The sequence below is a fragment of the Ornithodoros turicata genome, chromosome 2, assembly GCF_037126465.1.
Source record: "Ornithodoros turicata isolate Travis chromosome 2, ASM3712646v1, whole genome shotgun sequence".
NCBI lineage: Eukaryota > Metazoa > Arthropoda > Arachnida > Ixodida > Argasidae > Ornithodoros > Ornithodoros turicata.
In genome coordinates, this window is record NC_088202.1 from 31,358,912 (window position 1) to 31,385,660 (window position 26,749).

Here is a 26,749-nt window from a genome sequence, read left to right on the forward strand (position 1 = left end):
GTTTCTCTAGTTTAAGGTAGATAATCTCAAGACTCTGCGATCAGCCAATACATAGTTATGGGTGTTGTTGTGTGGCAGCATAACTCATTTTAATGTGGCAAGTTAACACTCCTTCCTCATAGTAATGCGTTTATTCACTGTATTGTATAAAGGGGTAGGGACGATGGCTTAACACTTAACACTACACACTATTCAGCACGAGAGCTGATAAATGTACATCACACATGTCTGTGTGATGATGGGGTCTATGTGTATGAATTTCAGGAAAAGAGCATTTACAAAAAGAAAATTCAAATATTATTCAAATCAGAACAAAAGTATACGTCTAATTGTGTGCCACCTTGAGTTACTTTTACGTGGCAAATTAACACTTCTAAATGATAATGTGTGTCTTCGCTGCGCTGTACAAAGGGGGAGGGATGGTGGCTTGTTAATGACACACTATTCGTAATAAGGGCTGATAAATTTGCGTCAAACAGGAGGTTGTGTATATGAACGTCAGAAATGAACCATTTACGGAAACAAAATTCAAACCTTGTTGAAATCAGCAGAAAAAACACTTAGTAGAGAATATCATATATGGCAAAATGACTATAAAAAGTGTGGGCAACTGGTAGTTTTAACCTATAGTACAAGCTACACAATGGGAATCCTCCTAACTCATAAGCAACTCAGGTCTGACATTTGTATCAGAGAAAATTAATGAAAGAACACTGTTACAGAGGGAACCAAACCGGTGCTCAACAGCTCTAATCTTACTAAAACAAGGCTTTCGTGTGGGAAGTGTTGCATCTAGGAAGCATTTATGAGTGGAAGTTCTGGAGAATGTTGTGCTGTGATGGAACTCTACACACGCAGCATGAGAGGATGTGACAATGAAGGAAGCATGGCCATATTAAAATAGCTCACTATAAAATCTGTCACACAAAATGACACATTTAAACCCGTGCCTGGAAAGCTAAACAGATTCCAAAACATGCTGCTCTGGGATAACAGTCAAGATGGTCCTTTCTGCACAACAAAGTACAATGCACTTTTTCTCTTCAGATGCCCTCACAACAACATATTCATCTGTTTCGCAGACACTGGCAAATCCAGTGGAATTTTGATCTATGCTAGGCAAAAATGTGTTCAGGACACGGAACTTCATTCTGAAATGCACTGTGGGTTTCGCTGTGTGACATGCTTCGGCGTCCATCTTCGTGAGGTCTGTTACCCTTCTAAAAACTCATCCATTGGTACGCACGTAAGAGTTCCTTCTCCTAGACTTGTCGACCGACGCTACACAATATGTGAAGGCGCCAATGGTCGCTTTCTTGTGTGCTGTACAAGCTGCCTCTCTCCTGCCTTTACCATACAAAATTACGTCAGCACGTTTCGTGGAAGCCTTCCTTAGGTTGTAGCCCTTTAACAGAGACTGAACAAAAATCATTAGCTCATTTGGCCACGGCATGGATGCCATTACAATTTGTGGCAGACTTTGCAATATGCAGAATTTTCCCACAATTTGCAAATGTGCGTGCCTTGTACCGTTGACAAACCGGACAAGCTTCCCATTGGTGGACTCAAATGGATAGGCTGAATATCCCCACAGTGGACCCCATTCCTTCACAAGGTCCACCATGTGAAGAAGCAGGTGAGCGTTGTAGCTCATGCTTTCTGCAACTTACAGATTCTCGTACTACTCCAGAAATTCTTCCATTGCCTGCTTTACATATCCCATTCTATCCATAGGTATACTGGACTGAACACAAAAGTGCATGGTTTGTACAAAGTTGGTTCAATTATCGTAGTAAGCCTTTATCCCTGAGGACGACTGGAGAGTACAACAGCAACCAATCGCTTCACTCCGAAGCCTTCCAAAATTTCATGTCCGCCAGTGACCGCGGGAGTCTGCTCATTTCCCAAATTGGCGTGAGCTGCCTGAGTCGGCGATAGATTTGTGGAAGACTGTACCCAATGCTATAACGGTGTCGCCTCTTGTGGCTGAACAATAAAGACGCTGTAGCTCTCTCAAACCCGTTGCACACGGCATGCATATAGTCTACTACAAAGGAGCTACAAAAGCTGAAGGAGGCCATGAACAAAGGGATGCTGGGTCCTTTCACACCTGAACACGGCTCCCCTCGAGTCTGTGCTCCTTGAGCAACTTTCATGAAACGGTCATGTGTCCGCAACCTCGCTGGCGGCTTCTGTACTGGATACACACGAGTGTGTCCCCTGCCTCTCTCCACTGTTTCACCTCTGTGCTCGCACCATGCAGAGCCATGAGCACCGTTAAACTGAGTCATGTCATAATGTTCATGACCATGCATTGTGCAACAGTGTCCACGGTACATGGCCCTGGATAAACACGACACCTCCTGAGCAGGCCATTCTCAGTTGTCAAAAAAATGCCGTCCGAGGATAATCTGTTCATTGTTTCTACAAATGGCCTGAGAAACGTATTCATGTTGGGTTTCTTGGAGCCAATCCACAAAGCATAACAGTAACAGTTTCTGGACTCTGTACGGCAGCTCATTTATCTGCAGTAGCAGGGGCCAGATACTATACCCTGACGACTCGAACAGAGGGTTCTGAGTTCCACCGTCTGAGTTCCATGTTATATGTAGTCTTCAGTGATTGGCAGTCTGTTGTACGCAGCACTCTGTGTAATGTCACTTACATCATATAAGCGTCTTGCACGGTCAGCCGACAGTTTGCCCCTTAATAAAATCTGTCTAATTTGTGCTTCTATGTCCAGAGTGAAAAATAATGAGCAAGATTCCAAAAGCTCCGCAGGCTTATGCCTTGCAGAACATTGAGGGCACTCCATGTATTCAGCTTCACACCGAACCGTGCAGAGGTATTCGTAGCACTCAGGACAATAGATATGTACCGTCCGCTTCGTCTCGTACAGTGAAGAAAAATCCTTGAAGAATAAGAACTTCGTTCTTGGGAACACAATACCCTCAGGCATGCGCGCATCGAGCACTTTAAGCGGACTCTCTGTGGCTTCTTTCGACAAATGATGCCATAGGCTGTGGGCCATCACCATCACCAGACTTTGACCTCTTGAAAGTTTTCCTCCTGCGTACAGTGGCTGTCCCTGCACAAGTAATTTAAAAAAAATGAGTTGATAAATAGCCGCAGCAAGAAAACAGAAAGGAAGGAAGGAAGGAACTCAATTACCTTAACTGCGCTGTATCGTATTAAGTCACTGTAACTGTTGTTAAGAGCAGCAAATCCTAAAACTGCAGTACATCGTTAAATTGTATTTTGTATTTATGAAGGTGTGAGGTGATAATTTCCTCTTTTGTAGGCAGTGGCGTAGCCCCCTCCTCTATGTTTGAGGTCTGGCTACTCCACTGTGTATAGGTCACTCTAATAAAGCTATTTTTCACGCGAATGAAACCATTTCTGGCGTACCAACGGTACTCACCACTTCATTTTTTTTTTTGCCTCCGAAGCACCTTCGGATTCTGGGCTGGAGCAGTCGTCATCGCTCGATGAGGGGCCTTCCGAACTACTGTCACTACAGTCTCACAATTGGTCGTCACATTCTGTGGTGTGCATGTCTTCGGGATCCGTTGGCACATCGTTGTCGTCAAAGACATCAGCTTCATGAGCTACACCACGCTCTCTGTCTCTTCGTTCTTCACTTACGTCTGAGGCTGTCGCTGTAGGCGTCGATTCCGTATCCTCATCACTGTCGGATATGTCGGATTCGTGCTGCCTGCACGTCGGATTCATGGTGCTACTTGCAGAATAACTTTGCGTAGATGTGTCAACAGCATTTAGTGCTGCTTCTTGGGCTTTGAATCGGCACTTCGTTCGAGTAAGTACACTATACGCAGTATCATAAATATACTGCTTGTACCTTTTTGTTTGAGGCATTTTTATGGCACTTGTACAGACTACGGAACGGGCGCATGCGTTGCCCGCCGGTTTTGCCGCTGTCGTCTTGACCAGCTAGTTTGGCCTGGCGTGTTTTTTGATATGGTGTTCTTTGTATCTGTGCCACCCTGTGCAATATTTCGTTTCAGAATTATTTATGCACACCACTTTTTATTTTCAAAAAGGTTGAGACATATCTTTGAACAGTTGCGGCGATTATAGATGGCGCTGCGGTTAGTTCCAACTCCTATCCTACAAGTACGGATCGTAGCCACTAGCGACTGCTTTCACTGCCATTGTGTTGTGCACGTTGTACGTATTTTGTATTTGCGTTGCCTTTTTTTCTGCTGTGTTACCGCTCGGTCTACGTTGGAACTATGTACGTTCTTGTAAAGTGGATGACCGAGGACGCGTGGGACGTTTATAACGTGCGCAAACTTGTGGACATTGATGTGGGCATGCGGCTGATGTCAGACGGAAACGCTATTGACACGTTACGTGGAACTGTCGTACTGGTAAACTGGAAAGAAGGGGAAACGCCGTCCTCAGCGGAACTTCTAGATTACAGTAGGTGTCATACAAAATGATTTATGGCTTTGTGGCCTGTCACCGAAGACCAAAGTTAACTAGTTTCTTTTCTGAACAATATACTACAGGCGCCGAAAGGGTAATGGAGCGGCGCCGTGCCAGATTGGCGAAGCGTGGAGCCTCATCCACTCAAACTATGACACAATGAAAAAATGGCTAGGAAGAAAGCGAGCTGGTGAAGATGATGCACAATGTAAAAACCCCGAGACTGGGGAACACGAAGGAACAAACACGACAAGAAGTCTCAAACACAGCTGAAAATTTTACTTCACAAACAAGAATTACATACAAACAGAAGGGAAGGAAACACCAGTTGAGAACAAAACAGGAGGTCATTTGGGGGGAACGAGCAGTCTGTTCAAGGCCGGACCGAGGATTACGGAAGGTTTGCTGACACAGTTCCTACTAGAAGTTATGAAAAGGGTCTCTCTCAAAAGCCTTCTGTGAGGGTCCACTTCGGATGCCTTTACAATGGACCATTTCCGACAACACGTATGCGCATGCCCAGCCCTTGAGTCCGCCATCTTTGAGCGGAAAATATCGCCATGGACCCACCTGCGGGCGACTGTCATGTTCATTGTGGGGAGATAATCGGTTTCAAGGTTACGCGGACGTTTGAGGTCTGGCAATGAGTACAATGCGCTTTCACTCTTTCCGCATTTTTCTTCCAATCTTCTTTTGCTACTTACCCACGCAACATACGTGCCAGTTCGTATAAGGACGGACAGTAGGGGAAGGAGGTTGTTGGAGGCAATGGAGAATAACAACATGTCCCTGCTGAACAACCGCGAGCCCACTTACATGTGATCCCCAACGTCACTTGATGTATTGGACCTCTCGTGGTGCTCAACCGACATAATTCGCCACTTGTCGTGCGCTACGGACGTCGACACTAGAGGTAGCGATCATTTTCCTCTATATATTTCGCACGACAGACTGCCCCTCTCAGCCACTGCTGGACTGATTTCTTTCACAAACTGGAGACTTTTTCGTGCGGGCCTCAGAACATCTGTGCACACCGGTATGTCCCCAGAGGCTCTCTCTCAAGCAATTACCCGCGGTATTCAGGACGCGGTGGTCATGTCTAAACGGGTAACAGGCCATGTCGGCCATTCCCCAGCAATTAATCACCTTAGAGCATTACGTCGCCGAGCAGAAAGAACGGCTCGTCGGACAGGGCAACTTACGGACATTGTGGAATACCGCCGGATGAAAGCTAAAGTAACACGAGAACTTGAAGACGAGGACAGGAAGCGTTGGCGTAAGTTTCGCCACCACCTTTCACCGTTTGATCCGGCTACGAAGATCTGGCGGACAATCCGATCTCTGAGGGAGGCGCCCCCTCAAAAGAATCCTCTCGCGGCCTTGGCTATCGTTCAGCGTGTAGACGAAAACACGCTTGCGACGGACTTCTGTGTGGTACTAACGACTCCGGCGGCTGCCTCGACCACGCTCCTACACCGCAGTTTTGTCCACAGTTTGACGGCTGAACTTCACCACGACTGGCCCCGTCCCCCGGAAGTTATGGACCGCGACTTCACACTAATCGAGCTAAAGGCAGCGTTGAAGCTTGTGAAAGCCGCCTCGTCCCCTGGGCCCGATAAAATCACCTATGCCGCCCTACGAAACCTTGACGGGCGGTCACTCCAAGCTCTCCTTCATGTCTATAATACGTCTTGGCAACAAGGATCTTTACCACATACATGGAAGGAGGCATTGGTTGTTCCCATCCTGAAACCAGGCAAGCCCCGAAATGCCCTATCCTCCTTTCGCCCGGTGAGCCTGACAAGCTGTATGGGGAAACTGATGGAGAGAATGGTTTTGCATCGCCTCGACTGGTGGCTTCAAAAACAACGTGCGTTCTCTCATGAAATGGCTGGATTTCGTCGCAACCGAAGCTCCATGGATCCAGTTCTCGACCTAGTCTCTACAGTTCAACATGCTCGAGCCCATCGACGGATCGTCCGATCGGTCTTCCTCGACATGAAGCGCGCATATGATACCGTCTCGCACATTTGTGTGCTGCACGCCTTGCGCTCGTTTGGAGTATCCGGTCGGCTCTTCATCTGGCTCCAAGACTTTCTTACGGACCGAACTGTCGCTATCCGTACGTCCCAAGGCCAAAGCCCTCAGCATCCTGTTCCTCAAGGAGTCCCCCAAGGAAGCATTCTCAGCCCGACACTCTTTAACGTGGTGATGGCCGGCCTACAATCAGTAATTCCTCGCAAAGTGTCGTTCTCCGTGTATGCAGATGACGTCGCCCTTTGGACAGTAGGAAAATCACGCCGGGCTCTCCAGCGCCGCCTGCAGCTCGCTTTAAACAATATCCATACGTACCTCACGCACCTATCACCCGAAAAGTGTGTCGAGCTCCCTTTCACGCGCAAAGCTATGGCCAATTTCCCTCTTTGGCTTGGTTTAAAGAAGCTTGAACCGGTACGCTTTCACCGCTTCCTTGGCGTGGTAATCGACTCGGACTTGCGCTGGGCTCGGGACATTAAACACCTTGAAACTAAAGTGCAGCGATGGCTCCCCGCAATTCAACATCTTTCTGGCTCAGGATGGGGCTGTGATCAGCGTTCCCTGCGGATGACCATTTCTTCGAGTTTTAAGTAAATTCAGTTCGAAAAATATTTGTAACTTTTACTATCCGCGTCATGGAGAATTCACATTACGTTATAGAGTACATAGAAAATATCAATACACTCGACTAAATTCTTTGTCACCGTGAAAGAGTTCTTAAAACCTTCGCGTATCAAAGTGATCCAGCTAAAGCTGTGAAATTACACTTTCTACAACTCAGTTCGTAAATTGCGGCAGCAGTTCAAATTTTAATGAAACACTTACTGATGCGTGATAGTCACCACTGCTCCAGAACGTGATCTGATAAATTTTAGCAATTAATGTACAAACAAATATCTTGTATACAACATGTGACTATATAGACAGCTTTTTATTCTATATAATGAAAAATTGTCAGAAAGAGCGCACAGTTTTGACTTTGAAAATTTGAACAAGAACCTTTGGTGTTGGAGTTTGCGTCTTGTTTCCTTATGAGCTAAAATCTTCTAAAATTAAAGTATGCCCTTCCCATTTGTAGTGCCTCATATGCCATGACATAATGAATAGACTCATAGTTTTTTTCAGTATGGCTAATGAAAAACCTCGAGTACATTCTGTGAATTGGAGCTACGTTTATGTGACAATGAAGAAATGGCTAGGAAGCAAGCGAGCTGGTGAAGATGATGCATAATGTAAAAACCCCGAGACTAGGGAACACGAAGGGACGGACACAACACGAAGTCTCAATGTTTATGGGTGGTGCTTTGGTTAAGTTTGCAAAAGGAATATTTACTTCTTATAATTACTTATCTTATGCATAGTGCTCATCTTCATTGTATAGTGGTTAAACATTTCTGATGACAGTTGTGTGATCCGATTCTCCCAAAATCTTATTGGAACTGTGTGCCGCATGTTATTATGATTAGAATTGTAGACTCCGCCTGCGCGTCATTTGATAATAGATTCGTTTCAATATAGTATTGTAAACTGTCCAATCGTCTGAGAAAATATATACACTGTGCAATTTAATTCATAAAATAAGCTTTCGCAAAATATTAGTGATCCTCTTTTGTAAACAAAGATTGATGTAACATGCCTCTAAATTTCCATTAGCGATTCTTCTACAATTCTTAAACAATATCCATACGTACCTCACGCACCTATCACCCGAAAAGTGTGTCGAGCTCCCTTTCACGCGCAAAGCTATGGCCAATTTCCCTCTTTGGCTTGGTTTAAAGAAGCTTGAACCGGTACGCTTTCACCGCTTCCTTGGCGTGGTAATCGACTCGGACTTGCGCTGGGCTCGGGACATTAAACACCTTGAAACTAAAGTGCAGCGATGGCTCCCCGCAATTCAACATCTTTCTGGCTCAGGATGGGGCTGTGATCAGCGTTCCCTGCTCGCGGTTCACGCGGCATTGGTAAGGGGAACTGGGCTTTACATCATTCCTATTCTGCACAGGATATCAACAACTTCATTAAATACACTCCGGTCCCTGTTTGCTCGAAGCCTTCGTCGATGCCTCGGAGTTCCAAGAATGGCTCAAACACGGCAAGTACTGGCTGAAGCTGGTGAGCTCCCGATTGAAGTTCTCCGTGAACGGGAAACGGCTCGGCACTACCTCCGTTTGCATGCTCACATTCCCCGCCACCCGCTACTCAGGAAAATTCGATACCGCCCTGAAAGCGACTTCTATCGAATAGCGCAGAGGACACGCCAGACTCTCACTGGCTTCATAACTAAGGACACTATACCGCCGGAAGCCCCCTGGTCTCTACCAGTACCGCCCACTTTAGTACGCCTCCCAAACCTTCTGGAAAGAAGAGATCAGGACCCCCTCAAGTCCTCCGAGCCCATTTTCATGCTCTGGCAGACGAGAAGTTTTCTACGCTTACGGCAGCATATACTGATGGCGCATCCCGAAACAACAAGTCCGCCTCAGCCTTCGTCATTCCATCCGAAGGCGTCGTGCACGGAAGACGCCTTTCACATCCAATCTCCTCCACAGCTGCGGAACTCTATGCCATCCTTTTCTTCCTACAACACATCGCTGATTTTCCACCCCGGGAATGGGCAGTCTTTACAGACTCGAAATCTGCACTTCAAGCAATTGAAAATTCCGGCATACGAGGCCCATCCGCACCCCTAGTCACAGACGTGTTAATGGCTTACCACACTATCTACGCCGCAGGCCACAGGCTAGTTCTCCAGTGGGTTCCAGCCCATTGTGGTGTCGTGGGGAACGAGCAGGCCGACAGCGCCGCAGAAGCAGCACTCTCGTATCGGAAACGGACCCGTATTGTTCTGCTGAGAGGAGACCGCCGTTCAATTCTGCGAAGCCTAGTGACACCCCTGGCTTCCCGCCAACGGACAACCGACATTCTTCCCCCCTCTATGTTGAACAGAGTTGATCCCACGCTCGCTTTCCGCATGCCACGAAACACCTCTCGTCAAGATGCTGCACTAATCCGCCAAATGCGACTCGATGTGTCCTTTACAGCTCAGTGGCGTTACCGCTTGAGACAAGTTGACTCTCCCACCTGCTGCCACTGTGGTGCTCTTGAGGATCTGGAGCACATTCTTCTTCATTGCCCTCACTACGAACCTTCCCGAACCACACTCTCCGAGTCTCTTCGTCAGCTGGACTCTCGCCCTTTCTCCCTGTCGAAATTGCTTGGTCCCTGGCCCAATCCAGCCCAGCAACGCTCTGCGCTCAAAGCTCTTCTGACATTTCTGGACACCATCGGACTTCGATCGTTATTGTGAAGGGGCTCGTTATTTTATTCCCCCCATTCCATCCAGCAATGGGGTAGAGTATCGCCTGTGGCGATGAAACTCCCCACTCTCCAAGGTCGAAAATAAAGGTGTTGTTGTTTAGTTCGTATAACGTCACCATTATTGAGGGGAAGGACACGACGTTCGACATTCCACCGCCAGGGGCGACGCGAATATGGAAAAGGTCCATTGTTTCATCCCATAGAGGGAAGCAATCTGAGCATTCTTCCAAATGTTTCGCAATTTCAGAGTTTGCAGCTTTATTTTTTACTTTTAATGAATGCTCTCTCAAACGATCATTTAACGTTATCATAAGCAACGTTTTGTCTGGCCAATATAACAAACCACAAACTAAGGGGGTCTGGTAAACAACGTTTGAAGAACAGGGGACAAATTTATTCCGGTGATTCTTGCAAAAAACTTCAGGTTTCGCGAAAGGCGTGAGGCGGTCAAGACGAAGATGTTCTTGAAAACGATGTTGATTTGAAACTTCTTCGCAACGGCTAACAAGTTGTGAGACACTTTGTGAAAGAAAGGTAAAACCACCCGTTTGGGGACAGAGGGCTTAGTTTCAGGTGAACCAGGAGGCAAGGTATTTAACAAAACATTTAAAGCACCAAGTAACATGTGATGGGGGTAACCAGCATCATTCAAACGGAGAAGCTTATTTTCCACAGAGGGAGTGATATGATGATTTTGAGTGAGTGAGATTTTTTTACGGCATTTGATAGGATACCTGTGATCAAACCCCGTTTTACAGTTTTAGAATGACAACTTGAAGCGGGCAAAATGGGTTTAGCTTGAGATTTGCCGTAAGACCAACAAAGAGCGGGTTGTAACAAGAGCCTGATATCAAGAAACTGAAGCACGCCAAGAGTCGGGAACTGGTAAATACAAGCTCTATAATCTCTACACAACTATATTTTTACACTGATCAATAACACTCTCATTGGTGGAAATGAAAACCAGATCATCTACAAACCTTTTTACAACGACATCATTTGAAGATAGAGAGCATATAAAGGATAATACAGCGTTGTCAATTAGACTCAGGTAAATCTCAGAAAGAACAGGCGCGATGCTCGAGCTAATACAGATACCAGTTTTTTGGGTGTACACATGCCCGTCAATACTTATGGCAGTTGATCTCAGATAAAGTTCTAGTAAGCGCAAAAATTCATTCACAGATATACCAACTTTCGATTGAAAGCGCACCAAGTTATATTCAAGAAATCTGCGTACTCTAATCAACAACACATTCTCTTGCAGTGAATAGTATAGATCCTTGATGTCTAAGGAAAAAGCAAAGCATTTCTTTCCATGAAACAATTGTAAATCCGAAATAAGTTGTTCAGAATTTTTCCGCAGAAGTTAAACCGCTAGGGACAAAAATAGAGGAAAATCCATTTTGCAAAAGGATTGAAACAATTTTTTGCCAGGTTTGATTCTCATTGGTTACGATTCTAAGCGGCATGTCCACCTTGTGATCCTTGAGCAAGAACTTTACAGCGAAAGTTCCACGAGAAGCAGAGCGTATAGAGTTACATAGGGCAGTCAGATCATTGTCAAGAAGAATAGAACAAATAGACTTCTTGATCTTGTCCAAAGCATGGTTATACGGTTTGTTTGAGACTGTTTGAGACATCTTGACCCTGTTTGGCCCGCACTGCTCCACAGATGGTGCGCAATATCAGCTGGCTCTGTGTCCTGTATTTCTGGGAATGCTAAAAGTCCATGCCAAAGAGGAGAAGTAAGGAGAGGTATATATAAGAATGTAAGGAGCGGACTCGGCTGGAGAATGACGCATAATGTAAAACCCCGAGACTAGGGAACACGAAAGGACAGACACAAACAGACACACGTGTTTGTGTCTGTCCTTTCGTGTTCCCTAGTCTCGGGGTTTTACATTATGCATCATCTTCACCAGCTCGCTCGCTTCTTAGCTGTTTTTTCATTGGAGAATGACGTCCAGATTCCTCGAATCATTCTTGACCGCGGCGCTCGCGTTCCCTCCGGTACGAGCTCCGCGAAATCTGCTGCACGGCAATGCGCTGTTCAAGTTCGAATACTCTACGAAGAAGAGTTCAAAATGGGTAGTTCCTTAATAAGCATGAACACGGTGTTTCCAATAATATTTTAATATTTTCTGGTCAGCTACAATACTCTTTTGTAGTTTCTGCTGCCTCATTTTCGTGTCACAGGAGGAAGCTACCCCCAACGGAAGCAAAGGTTGCGCTCAAAAGCCACTTTTGAAGGTGTGGGAGGGAAGGGTATGTTTGAAGCTGTGTAATCGAAAGTCGCCGTAGCCCAGATGTGGTATTTTCGAAATCGCGCGCTATGTGGGTGTCGCACAAGCTGGGGCTGAGAAAGTTTTATCTGCCTCTCAAGCAAGAAGCCTTTGTGTATATGAGTGCAAGGAGGGGGCGGGAAGCTCTGCTGAAGGGACATGGCAGGGGGAGGGGGGGGGGCGAAGGTTCCGTGGATATTATCATGAATGAGTACCAGTTAGTGAGCATGTAATAGCGACTTCTTAGTGGCACTTAATTTCTTCTTGTCCTGCATGCCAATCGCTATACCACAGTTTCAGTAGCTGAGAAGAAAGTCGAGGTACGGTCTGCAGTGTGTGTTGAACAACAATGACTTCTACGTTACACACTATCGCTTTGATTTTCAGTTCCATGCTTGACACTGCCAAGTTATTTGGGCACAAGCATGCCGCTCGAAACGTTAAACCAGTTTTTTTTTTCAGAACAAAAATCCGTTCGATAGATCGCCCGCAAAAAATTAGTGAAGGAACGCCATTTTTTTCTTTATGTTGTTCATTGCGCATCTTCGCAGACGCGTATTTCCTTCATGCCCAAGGTGAGAGGGGAAAGGAGCACAGTGCCGCCTCATGCGTCGAAGATGAGCTTTAACTTGCGGAAACAAAACAAAAACAAATGTATCGGGTGACTCTATCGAAACTGACCTTATCTTGGGTTGCATTTTCTGTTTCCTTCTAATATTTTTCCAGGACGCGAGAGGCGATAGTGTGCTCTTTCTCCCTCTCACATTGGGGGTGAAGGACAGACGCGTCTTCTAAGAAGCGCAATAACAAAATAAAGAAGAAAATGGCGTTCCCTCACGAATTTTTTGCGGGCGATCCCTCGAACGGATTTTTGTTCTGAAAACGGCTACGATATCAGGTGACCGAAAGGAACAGATGTTCTCATTGGGACAACTTTGTAGCTTTAAGAATTAAAAAGTTAATTAAGACATTGCCTTTGGACTTTGCTAATGCCCTCCTAGGGAGTGCCCTTCAGCATATGCTATATTGCATATGTTCACATTTAGCTGGGACACCCTGTAGATATAGGTGTCACAACCCCCACGGGACACAAAGATGAAAATCCTGGGGATCCCTTCCTTAAACACTGAAGATATATGTATGCTGAATCCTGTACAAAGTGCGTTCTGGCACACTGTTATTCAATTCGTGTGTGGTGACATGCGAAATGTAACTCTACCCTAGTGGACACTACAATTACGACAAAAAACCCAGTATCCCTCAAGCGTTCTGCTGTCTGCAACTAAGCGTCTTGTAGTTTGCAGAAACGAAGACGAGACAAGACGAGACGATGTTCCCGTGCACCAGATGGAATGCAAGTGTGAATTAAAGAGCTCGATGACCTCGTTTCTCTACGTTGCGGGTTGCGCGTGAAGTAATAATAATCAATGCCCACCATTCATCAATGTAGATCTCACAGTCATGCTTTGCGGGTGATGCAACTTATAGCCGTACCATCCTGTACGATGTAGGTCAACACCTTTGTGCTCCTTCGGGTGTCATTTTTTATCTCAAACAAGACAAATGTACTTCAGCGATTCTCGCCACTACTTAACTGCTAGCGCACTACGTTGATGGAGACATTCAAGCATTCATGTCAACGCGAAGCCCCCTCTACCACGGCAGCTTCTCCACATTGTAATAATAATATTTTCTCGCTTTGCACTAACACAAACTGTATGCGAGAAAAAAAAAATCACAGGGATCGTTCCTTCATACACGACAATCGTGTTTATCAATCGTATTTTTCCTGCTCGCACCGATCTCTCTAGTACATCTGAAATAACGCTTTACAAGAAAGCCATTTCGGAGAAGTAAGTACCTGACAGAATGCGTCCCTCCGCGCCGCCGCCGCAAACGAGTCGAGGAATTCAAGATCATGCTTTCTCAACGGCGGCGCGGCAGGGACCGGTCTCCTTACTTCTTCTCCATGATCCATGCTTAGGAGCGTGAGGCCTGACGCGACGGTGTTAGTCTCTGGTTGTACAAAGCTGTCCGGTACAGTAATTTCCCCAGGAATTGACGTCTGTGTGTGTGGGTATGGAGTGTGGTAGCCAAAATGTGCTGGGCAATCGCAGATATTCCAGGGTGGTGTTGCTAAAAAAAAGACGAAAAAGACAGGGAGGCTGTAGTTAAATTCTGGATTCCGGCACTATCCCAGAAGTGACATTTCGTGACATAACATGACTCCCCACGGCTTGCGGAAACCCGCCCACTCACCGGACGCGAAAGAGCGCTTCGTGATCGGACCAGAAAAGGAAACTCCGCGTAATCCGAGCATCCGACGTCTGCTCTTGCCATGCATTACATCAAATTGCACAGAAGATAATCCACCAATTCGCTCCGGATTTCGCCGAACGAGCAGTAAAACGGAGCTATCGGTTCGGAATCGATCGGGACGGATGCTACTACGGAGTTTTCGGGAACCGGCGCAGTGTAACAACCGGTCGATCCGTCGGTCTGTGCGCGGCACAGTGGCAAGGAACCGACCGGACACTCGCCAAAAAGTTTTCTTGGACCGAAGGGGAACAACAGCCTCGATACATATGGCGCCATTTCTCGTGAGGAATAGAAAAATATTTTTCCGATGCACTGTAAACAATATTTCACAGAACAATAATAAGCGTACTCCCACAAGTAATTTCGACCGATAAGATGTTGTACAATCTACGAAATGCAATTGAACAGTTCTAAGCCACCACAGCATCCCAACATGGAATTTTCTGTTGTGAGTTTGACCTTTAGCCTGCCTAAAGATGAACCAGGAATATCAACACACCGCGAGGTTTCAGAAGGAACGGAACTTTGTGAGGAACGATTACGCCATCCGAGGAACACTTTGCTGCCGCCAAGTGGTATCCATCACGGCGGCGGCGCCATGTTTCAGCATCGTTTGGGAATCCCAGAAAGGGAACGATCGGTGGGTGATTTCACGTCGGGGCAGACAGGTTGGTCCGGGTCACACCTTCGACTTGTCCAGAAAAAATATATATTGTAGCCCAATGTCTGTGTAGAAATCACGCAAAAATTAAGTCCGTATGTTGTTTGGTTACGATTTTAAAAATATCTAAAGCTGACAATGTGCGCTCCCCGTTTTTGCGTCGCGGCGTTTTTTGCCTTGTTCAAAGCGTCGTAGCTCCGGACTTTTTTAAGGTATCCGACAGAATCTCCGTCGTGGAATGCACAGCGCCCGGTACTCTACGCCTACGAACTTTGGCGGCTCCGGATGCCACCGTTAATTTAAAAAAAAATCGCAAACTTTGCAAAAAGTACAACACTTGTTTGAATTCGTCGCTCTATTTTTTAGGCAGATTTACGAATTGAGCAATGAAATTTACATCATCGTACTCGGCAAGGCAAGCTCTTTCGATTGGTGCAGGTCTCACTTTTCTGGGTTAGACAGTTCTTGTCGTACAGGCGCTGTTGTAGAAGACACTCACTGAAAATTCAACAAGTTTAGACCCTCGGTTCTCAAAAACACCAGCTTTAATTTCGACGAAATTTCTTTCAGTGCTAGACAAATGTGTCGTCATTAACTGCCAATAACCAAATTTTGTCTCAAAAGACCGGCCGAAGAAGCGCGCTCGTTTACACTGACGTCCCTTCGCGGCGCCTTGCAGCCTAGTCCTTCAAGCCGAATGAAAGGATTAGAAGTTCGCTTCCTGTTCGGATACCTCATTTTGTTGCTTCCACGATGGCTGAGATAAAGGAGGGGTCCTAACATGAGCAAGAGGCTAAGGGGTTACCTTCATGGGGAGCGGAAGTCTATACTCTTTGGTGGTGTTTGCCTTATAATTGCTTTGCTGCGCCGTCGGTGTCCAAGGTGACAATAAATTTGTGACGTGCTCACGAGTGGACTTGCCATATATACACTTGGAGCTTCTGCACAAGTAGCTTCTCTCTGGTAGACCCGTCTCCACCTTCGCAATGTATCGAGCATATAGCTCTGACCGGACGTTCTGTGCGGACTACGGAGCTAGACACAAGAAGAAGATTCGTCTGGACCAGAGACGACGGAAAGCTGTGGTGGACTTGGATTTGGCATCCCTAAAGCTGATTTTGACAGTCAATCAAGCGTCACAGGCAAGCGATGAGGACTACCTCTGTCATCATTGCTTCGGGCATTTCCAAGAAAAGATCACGGCCGGAAAAGAAAGCAAGAGTGCCTCTTCGCCATCTGACTTTGAGTTTGTTTCAAGGGATGACATCATCGACAGTGTAAATGAGAGCCTGTCTGTGGCAAACGTTGACGTTACGCCGTTAAAACCGCCCGATGCAAATAAAAGGCGCTTGCGCGGAGCGTACACCAGACGGGAGAAGCGTGAACTCCAACGAGAGATGTCAAAAAAAGTCAGTGCAGCCTATGAAAGTGAGGCGTCGGGTGACGAGGCTGATACCTGTCAAGTTTGTACGGAATGGGCAAGCAACTTTCGCGAGGCGCTTTCAGCTTGCGATACCTATCGAGAGCGTTGCCGCCTTTTCACTTTACTCCCAAGCTCAATGTGTACTCGAGATATCAGAAGGGTCGTACCAGAAGCTACTAAGCACCTGATTTTGAAGGCCCGCAAGATAAAAAGCAGAAGAGGTGTATGGGCTAAACCAGACAGATACGAAGGAAGAAAACTGAAGCACGAAGATGGTGGCCGCTGCAAGCAAGTACTACACGGATGATGACCTGCAATGCACTCTACAGAGCCCCAATCGAAAGGATGTGGTTACCGCAACTGTTGACGACGAGAAAGTCAAAGTGGCTAAGCGATACATGACGCGCTCCATTAGGGAAACTTATCGCATATTCAAAGAGCAGCACCCAACCTCTAAAACTGGACTCACAAAATTTTATTCCTTGCGCCCAAAATGGGTAAAAATACAGCCCCAGCATGAAGTGTGTGTATACTGCGCAAATTTTCACTTGTGCATTTCTGCAGTACGGAGCAGCTGTCAGGGAATAGTTGACGCTGACATGGTGAAGTGCTTTTACCTCTGCAACGATCCCACAGAACAGTGCTACTTGCAGCAGTGCAAAAATTGCCCACGTGAGGAAGGAATAACTCTGGAAAAGCTTAGAATTAATGAAGACGAGGATATCCGAGTGGCGACGTGGGAGGGTGGACAGCTGGTGAAAAAGGAATTGCACGCTACATAATTTCTCAACGAAAGTGCGAAAGTGGACCGCGGCCAATATCACTCACGGTTACATCAGGGGCATTCAGAGCACACTCATTCACGATTGCAAAACATCTGTCCCCGACGCGACGTACATCCTGCATTACGACTTCGCCGAAAACTGGACTGTCGTTCTGCCAGATGAGGTCCAGTCCTACCACTGGAGCAAGCAACAGCTATCTATTTTCACGTGTGTTGTGAAAACACAGCATCAGACAGAAAGCTTTGCTGCGGTAAGCCAAGACCTCTCTCACGACTCTGCGCACGCTTTGTTCGCAAGGAAAGCTGTAGAGGACTGGCTGGACGAAAATCTGCCAATTGCTAAAAATGTCGTGTACATTTCGGATGGTGCAGCAAGTCATTTTAAGAACCGCTTTATGTTGTCTGAGCTAGGGAAGACGGATTTTCATGAAGCGAGATGGATGTTTACAGCCACCGGTCACGGAAAAAGTGCATGTGATGGCGTAGGCGGGATTGTCAAGCATTACGCAACACTTCACAATTTGAGGTGTCCTGCACGGGAAGCGATCTTGACGCCACGTGACCTAATCCACTCTCTCTCATCCAAGTTAAAGGGGGTGCACTTACTGCATTTGCCCTCTGAACTCATTTCAGAATTTCGCACAGCCAAGAAGGAAGAATGGGCGTCTGTGAAAAGTTTTCCTGGGATACAATCATCGCACGTATGGCTGAGCAAAACCAACAACGGGACACGTGAACTGTACATTGCCAGGACAGGAAAGATCAAGCTTAAGAACGTGTCTCTGTAACCCCGTGGAACATATCGACTGCAAGTAATCCCAAGCAGCAAAATGCACTGAAAGTCGAGTGCAATAGGGGTGGACGGGTAGGTGAAAGGCCTTGAACAGATTCGTGAAACTACAGAACACCGATAAGACACATACTGTCCACCCCTACTGCACTCCACTTTCAGTACATTGTGCTGCTTGGGAATGTTACTCGGAATAAACTGGTTGATATCAGTAAAGGCTATTTTTATTCACAAGTCACAAGTCTCCAGAATTACAGCTAGCACTACCCACAGTTATCAATCGACTTTGCGAGAATAAAAGAAGCTTTCTTTTTTTTTGTGTGTGTGTGTTCTTGTTTGTTCTTTCCAATCAAGATTAGCGGAATTCGTGAGAATTGCGTAAGGCTCACCGTAACTCCATCAATATTGTTTAACTCTGAGACATTTTGAATAGATGGCACAAAACGTAAACAGGGCATACTAATTCAACTAAAAAAATTGGTACCGTCCTTGACAAGCCCAGATGGGAGTCGTGGTGTGTGGGCTAAAGCCACTGTGGCAACAATAAAGCAAAGGCTGGGAGTATCGTACTCTCGCCACCCACAACTCTAATACAGTGTTCTTATATTCATGTTAGGACCCCTCCTTTATCTCAGCCCTCGTGGAAGTAATAAAATGAGGTATCCGAACAGGAAGCGAACTTGTAATCCTTTCATTCGGCTTGAAAGACTAGGCTGCAAGGCACCGCGAATGGACGTCAGTGTAAACGAGCGCGCTTCTTCGGTCGGTCTTTTGAGACAAAATTTGATTATTGGCGGTTAATGATGACACATTTGTCTAGCACTGAAAGAAATTTGGTCGAAATTAAAGCTGGTGTTTTTGGGAACCGAGGGTCTAAACTTGTTGAATTTTCAGTGAGTGTCTTCAACAACAGCGCCTGTACGAGAAGAGCTATTTAATCCACAAAAGTGAGGCCTGCACCAATCGAAAGAGCTTGCCTTGCCGAGTACGATGATGTAAATTTCATTGCTCAATTCGTAAATCTGCCTAAGAAATAGAGCGACGAATTCAAACAAGTATTGCACTTTTTGCAAACTTTGCGATTTTTTTTTAAATTAACGGTGGCATCCGGAGCCGCCAAAGTTCGTAGGCGTACAGTACCGGGTGCTGTGCATTCCGCGACGGAGATTCTGTCGGATACCTTAAAAAACTCCGGAGCTACGACGCTTTGAACAAGGCAAAAAACGCCGCGACGCAAAAACGGGGAGCGCACATTGTCAGCTTTAGCGATTTTTAAAATCGTAACCAAACAACATACGGACTTAATTTTTGCGTGATTTTTCTACACAGACATTGGGCTACAATATATATTTTTTCTGGACAAGTCGAAGGTGTGACCCGGACCAACCTGTCTGCCCCGACGTGAAATCACCCCGGGTGCGAACCGATCGTGACCTCGAAGCGGCCAGGAAGATCGCCGCGCGGGAAGGATAAATGGCGAAACGCATTGGACGTTTTGTCAGCGTCAAAACGACGCTCGTACGCCATGGCCTTGCACACTCCGCGAAGAAACGCCAGCGAGGCGACCACCCGAAAAGCATGGGATGCGTACGGAGCGAGTGATGCGCGCCACTGTTGCTGTATTCGTCGACCACAAATATCTGTTTGAACGTGCCGATGCTCTTCTTTCCTGTGGTTCCTGCGTTTCTTCATTCTAGATACCATTAAAATGTTCACGTAAATTTAGTATGATGGATTATGTCCCAAAAATTTATGCGAGCTGCTCATACGCAACCTTGTCTGTCGCACGACGGCCATGGTTGTGTCTACTTCTCAGAAAACGCGCCCAGACGCGTGCGAATATCTGTAGTCGACAGATTCCGGCGTACGCCCTCCGGGCGCGCTGAAAAACTGGTTTTTACGAGGTCACACACACGCCGGGCGCGCGCGCGTCCTGAAAACGTCGGAAAAACGCTCCATGCGTTTAGCCCTCAAAGGCCTAAACGCATGGAGCGTTTTTCCGACGTTTTCAAGACGCGCGCGCTCTCTGCGTACGTGTGACCTTGGAAAAACCAGTTTTCCAACGCGCGCGGAGAGCGTACGCGGACATCTGTCGACTACAGATAAGCGGGAACCGCATACGACGTTTTCTCGACGCAGATACGCCGAGCTTTGAGGTCGTGACGTTACTCACGATGGAGAAACGTCGGACCCACCCGCAAACGGTGTTTTCTCGGCGCAGCTTAGGAGCCGGCGCAAAGTTTGTACTCGAGGCCCCTGGCGGCATTTCTCGTCCTGAGTAAGAGCTATTATAGGCTGGCATAACATACGCGACAGATATCACTTGAAAAACATGAAGTATAACTTCATATAAATACAATATCTGGTAACCAAAGGCAATAACCAAGGCGCGCCGACCATCAACGTGCAAATCTATTGCTTGTACTTCTGCTTCCGTCCGCTGTTCTCCAGCGTCTCCCAGTATGAACCAATGGCGAAAATTGCTGCTGCTGTTAAAAAAGAAAAAAAACTGCTTCTTCTCTAAAAGCGACAGCTGTTGCGGTAGAAGGATTGAAGAGGACCGTCGAGAACACTCTACTGGGTGCAGCGATATCTAGGCCAGAGCGAAACGACAATCGAACAATGACTAGCAAGTCGGATGGTATGCGTTTTGTCGCTCCCGTGTCCGCATTCATTTTCATTTCCAGCCAATTCTCCCTGGTCCATTTCATTCTGTCTTCCACTTGCGCGTACTTCGCGACCACACAGTCTATGCCCACACAGCTGAGCAGCTGTGGAGACGGTCGTTTCTGGCCAAGCATGCGATTGGTGAAGACCGACACGTCGCTTCCTGCGCTTGCCGCTCCGATCTGTTCACCTCAGATGTCGGCGTCCCCACTCGACGGCTATTGTTCGTGGAGCTGAACGTAAAAATGCCAAGCGCTCGGCGTTCTTGCGTCGAGAAAACGTCGTATGCGGGTCGCCCTATATTCGCTCTCGTCCGGGCGCGTTTTTCCGAGGAGTGGTCAGAGCGATGGCCGCCGTGCGGCAGACAAAGTTGCGTATGAGTAACTCAAACAAATTTTTGAGAAATCACCACCACAGTGAATTTACTTTACTTTTCAACGATGTCTCTAACGAATGAAGGCAGAAAACGTAGAAAACAACAACATCCACACATTTTAACAAACGCTTGTCGTCGGCAAATATGGCAATATTGGCGCGCGTCACTCGCACTGCACAGGCCTCATGCGTTTCGGGTGGTCGTCTCGCGGGCGTGTCTTTGCCGCGCGTACAAGACCACGGCGTGCACTCGACGTTTTGACGCTGGGAAGACGTCCCATACGTTTCGGCCTTAAAGGGGCAATAAACAGGTATGCAAGGTGCACTTTTTTTTAATGCAGTGTGATTCGTTTCCTACAGTGACGTTTAGCAAAAATTTTTGTCGCAAAAAAGTAAGTAATGGCTCCAAACCAACCAAATATTCACTGGACTATTTCGCGCTCATGCCCCGCCCTGCGATGCCCTGGCGACAATAGCCACACGTCATTTTGACGTTGCGCACCATCAACCATTCAAAATGCGGGGTGCCTATACACTGATTTTGTTTTAATATCGGGTATTGAGGTGAATTCTAAACATATTTACACTTATCAAACCCAAGGTAGCCAGATCAAAAGGTACCAAAAGCCCATAATATTCCATTTCATGTGCGCACTATGTTTTCAGCGCTGTATTGTTCCGCGAGGTCACAGCGGTGTTCTCACAACCGGTTCTCCCCGCACGCTGCTGTTTGTGTCAACGAGGCCCGTCATTAGCTAGGAGTCCGAAATCTCCCCCATCTCCAGTGACTGGAATGCAGCTTTGCTACACGTGCGAGACGTGTGACGTAGATGCTCTCCGAGTAGGAAGGAGAGACTCACGCGGATTATGCTCTTTGAATGGCATTGTTTCGTGGTAAAGGCGCTCGCTAGAAGTAAATGAGTTTCATAATTGGATATCGTGAGCCACGTTCTTTCATAGAGCATAATAACTGGAGAATATTCCTGGAGCTGTTTAGTGCCCCTTTAATCCAAACGAAGTAAAGCGCATGCGCGTCGATCCCGTCTCCCCCAACTGATCGTAAAGGTTTGCACAACCGGTTCCCGAAAGCTCTCGACTGTCCCTTCAAGTAACACAATTTCCCATATGGTTCACGCGTAGTTTCTTTGATGTACCAGCGCAAATCACTTCAGAAAATAGCACCAAAGCATATATTGATATTTGAAATACGACAAAGTCTGAGTACCTTTTCAGAGATCGTAGGCCTCTCGCAGTAGAGCATATAGCGCGGGGGTAGATACAGTATGTAGAAATATAAGGAAAGTTCCAAATGGTTGAACAGAACGAACTTCCTTTCCTTTAAGGCGGATGGATTGGTTTGTATCGTCGCTGCCTATTGCGCCAACGTCACGGGTTCAAACTAACATGTTGTTCACGGGCACCGAATGAATACATACCTTAAATAGTTTATAATTGGGGGTATATTTACGTATAAGGTGTGTCCGCCCACATTTGTGTGGCGGCATGCTGCACACGTGCCGCAGCGTAGGACTGCGGATAATTCGACCAACCGTAGGGTATGGAGGCTTCACGGTGACTTTATCAGCGATTTACTATAACACTCTTAAAGGAGCTCTGAAAGGCATCTCAAAAATTTTCCTTTTCGAATGCGTTGTGGAAGTAGGTAACTTAACTTGATGATTAACACGAAAATTTTCTCTGTACGCGATGTTTTTCGTAGAAAAAAGACACTTGAACATCGCCGCGCGTGTTCACACTCGACTCGCTCCTCCGGGTCCAACGAGGAGGAGAATAAAAAACAAAAAAAGAAACGTCATTGGTGATGTAATAAAACTTGAAAGCCGCGACCGCGCTTCTATCCTGGTCAGTGCTGACTGGGTTTGTTATCTTTCTTTCGTTCTGTTTTCTTTCACCCTGCTTTCTCCGTGTCAGGTGATGAATAAGGGAGGACCTCGATATTCCTGGTCGTGAAACCCCGTTCTCGAAATTCATGTTCTGGAAACAAGGAAAATCAGGGAAATGCTGCTTCGTAAGACGATATGATATTAGGAACATAACATCACTATTTAACCACTCAAATTCAGGGCTTTTCTATATGTGTCCAAGTCGTCTTAACGAACGAAAGACAGATTTAGCAGCCATTTGGCTTAGCAAGGCGGCATGTTGGTTAGTTAGTTGTGTGCTTGCAATATTATGGCTGGGTTAGTCACAGTTTGTCGTTGGCAGTTTTCCACGAGCGACATGTGCATTTTATAGTCAGCTAAAATTAGTCAGCTAACACCAGTCACGTGCTGTTTCAGTGCACGCCGATATGTCGGCGGGCGCAAACTTAACCGACGTTGTCGGTCACTATATGGTGGATAAACCTGATGCAATATATGGTGACAAAACAAATGACGCCGAGCACGGATGAACTCAAACTTGCGTGTCTGCATCGGCCAGTTCTCGTTTAGCTCGATGATTGGTAAGTTAACCATAAATTGTGGTGCTCTTATGATACTGCTTGGCTATGTTGGTGTGTAACTCAGATGATGAATGTTCGACTCCTGATGGCACGATGTGCCGGCGACGGCATATTGCGATAGATTTCACTGGATTGTATCTGACAACGTATGGGCAACAACACTCCTCCAGCTGAATAAGGAATTAACTGAATGGCTAACAAAGTTGCTAGTCGAAGTGACGGGCACTAGTGATCATAGCAAATCAGTGATATAGCGAATATTGATATAGTGACATAGCGAACGGAATTAGTGGTCATAGCGATGCAGCGATCATTTTGAGGCGTGAACTGAAGCAGCGCTTAGTGGTGCACTGTGTTTATACGTATTGCCACCAACTACACAACAAGAAACAGTCACCACGATAATGAATAGCATACAAAACACGGACACTGACAGAACAGCGTTCAACTGGCACCTGAAGATTATTTTTATAATCCACCTACTCCGGAAGGTCGCTTTAGGGAAAGCAAGGTCAAGCGGGGAGAGGTTGACCGATTTTTGATTGACTTCGCTCGGGGAGTTTAACGAGGATGGCCTCTACAATCTCACGGTGTAACCTTGAACAGTGCATGTAGACGAATCTTCGTTCACTGTACCTTATAAACCAAAGAAAAAGCAAAGAGAAACTTCTTCCACCGTTGCAGCGGGTTTCCGAGTGAAAAATAGCAGACGACGTCCTTCGAAACCAATCAGCGGCTCCACTTTTCCGACGTCAAAATAACGCAAGCGACTCGACAGCTCGTTCCGGGTATTGCGACCGTTGCGCACGGTCGCGATTTTCAAAATCGAGTTCTGCGATATTTGTGCATCTGTTGATAGAACTACTTCGCATGGTGCATTTTAATAAGCTTACGAACCGCTTTGTTAAAAAAAAAATTGTAGTGGTTAAACTGCTTTCCGAGCTCTTTTAAAAGTATAGCAATAACGCATGCTAGCATCCTCCACCGAGGTCGAAACTTAGGGAGCTACTACGATACCGACTGAGCTAGCGAGGTCAAACTTCAATTCTATATCTGAAACCCAGCCAAAGTCGCGTAGCTCGCGATGTTACTCACCAATTTCCGCAGCCATGGTGTCCTTGCTGCCTGACATCTTTCTTGCACTCGTATTGTCTGGAGCTGTAATAGAAGGATGCATCTCGTATAGTGGCAGTGTCCCAAATTGCATTATAGACGAATATCTGCGGATTTCAATTAAAGCAGTCCTTTGGGTATGTTGGTAAGGCATACTTCTATCTAATAAGGCACAGTCACGAACAAAACATTGAACACGGATAGACAACACACACACGAAGCGCTACACTTCATATGCATTTTCTTCAGCATTTACTCACGTTTTTGAGCGCCTTATATTCTATTTCGTTGTAGAAAGACGTCATAAACGGGACCTTCTGTCCTTTCATCAACCAGTCTCGAGCCACGTTTACATTCGTACGACACAAGCGTATCGAACACAGTTGTCGAATGAAATCCGCCCATGTATGCTAATCGATTCGCTAGGAACAAAGCATCGTATTCGACTCGTAAACCATCATCATCTAAACACCTCATTAATTATCTCGCAAGTTGTTGTTGAACTTGGTAAACTGAGGTAGATCGAGACGGTGGATGCGCTGAGTTAGTATGTGCGAAGATAAGATGCATATGTAGGAAGCCGTCCGCCAATTACGAGGTCTTATCACCGTTCGGGTTGACAAAATGGCGACATCAGCCACGCGCCGCATTGGATATGGACTTGAGGCAGGCAACGCGGAGGGAGAAGAAAGGACTACCGGCAGCCTGCGAAGGTTTGGAAACAACTGAAGGTTTATTGTCGCTCCTCGCGCTCGCCTTAGCTGAGCGCTCGTCGTCATCTTTTAGATAGCTGCGCTACAGGGCTCCCCCCTCCCCCTAGACACTGCTGCGTTACCAGTGGAGAGCGCCAGGAGACAGCGTTTTGTCGAGAACGGTTAGTCGGACGACCTTTGTGTCGTGTCGGCAGAACGGGTAGCTGCGCCTGATAGGTGATAGCTTCGACATGTGCTGGTTTGAGCCGGTCCTGGGAAACCGTTGTACGATGGCCGTTGATGTCGACAGTGACTGTCTTGTCGTCGCGGGAGAGGACCTGGTACGGGCCTGCGTATACCGGAGTAAGCGGTGGCTTCACGTGGTCCGCACGGATGGACACGTGGGAAGTCTTGTTCAGGTCGGGGTGCACGAATATCTTAGTGTATAAAGGCTGCCGAGGCGGAGCCTGTTGGATGGTGCGGAAGTGATCTCGGAGTTGTCTGGTGAAGTCGTCACCTGCGGGAGGGTGCCTGGAAGTGTGCTCCAAGAAATTGGCAGGCAACCCTAATGGGCAGCCGAAGACTAATTCAGCGGAGCTGCACTTAAGGTCCTGCTTGAGGGAGGACCTGAGGCAAAGAAGGACCCAAGGGGGGTGGTCAACCCAGTTGGTGGGGTCGGGGCGCGCGTAGATGGCGGCTTTCAGTTGCCTGTGTAGCCGCTCAACCATCCCATTTGCCGCAGGGTGGAAGAGGTGGTCGTGATGTGCTGGGCACCAATAGCAGCAAGAAGGGATGAGAAGCTGCGTGAGGTGAATTGCCTGCCCTTGTCGGTAGTGACGATGGCAGGGCAGCCGAAACGAGCGACCCAGGCAAGAAGGAAGGCGCGACCGACGGTGTCAGGACGGACGGTTATGTCGGGGATGGGGACGACCTCTGGCCAGCGCGTGAATCGATCGACTGCCGTGAGAAGGTATCGGCAGCTATGAGAGATGAGCAGTGGGCCGACTAAATCGATGTGAAGATGGTGGAAGCGGCCGGCTGGGCTCGGGAACGGCCGAATAGGCGTCTTTGTGTGGCACTGTACTTTCGACCGCACACAAGTGATGCAGGACTGGGTCCACCTGCGGATGTCCCTATTGATTCCCGGCCAGACATAACGACCGGCGATGGCCTTATGCGTCGCGCGCACGCCGGGATGAGCAATGTCGTGGTATTCGGCGAATATCTTGCGTCGCAAAGGCTCGGGGACGAATGGTCGACGTCGGGGCGTGGACACATCACACAAGCCGGGTAGGTAGACGGGCTTGAGCTGCAGAGACGATGCGCAGGCTAGGGGGCCTTTACTTCGGCGTCCTGTGCTTGGGCTTTCAAA

General features: G+C 47.1%; 1 protein-coding gene across 1 annotated transcript in view; it reads right to left on the reverse strand.

Annotated features, from left to right (window-relative positions):
- LOC135383299 (phospholipid-transporting ATPase ABCA3-like) overlaps nucleotides 1-26,749 on the reverse strand; it is a 165,424-nt gene that overhangs the window by 59,071 nt on the left and 79,604 nt on the right. The window contains exon 16 of the mRNA XM_064612815.1: nucleotides 24,668-24,730. Within this exon, the coding sequence (XP_064468885.1) occupies nucleotides 24,668-24,730 (63 nt within the window). The remainder of the gene's footprint in view (nucleotides 1-24,667; nucleotides 24,731-26,749) is intronic.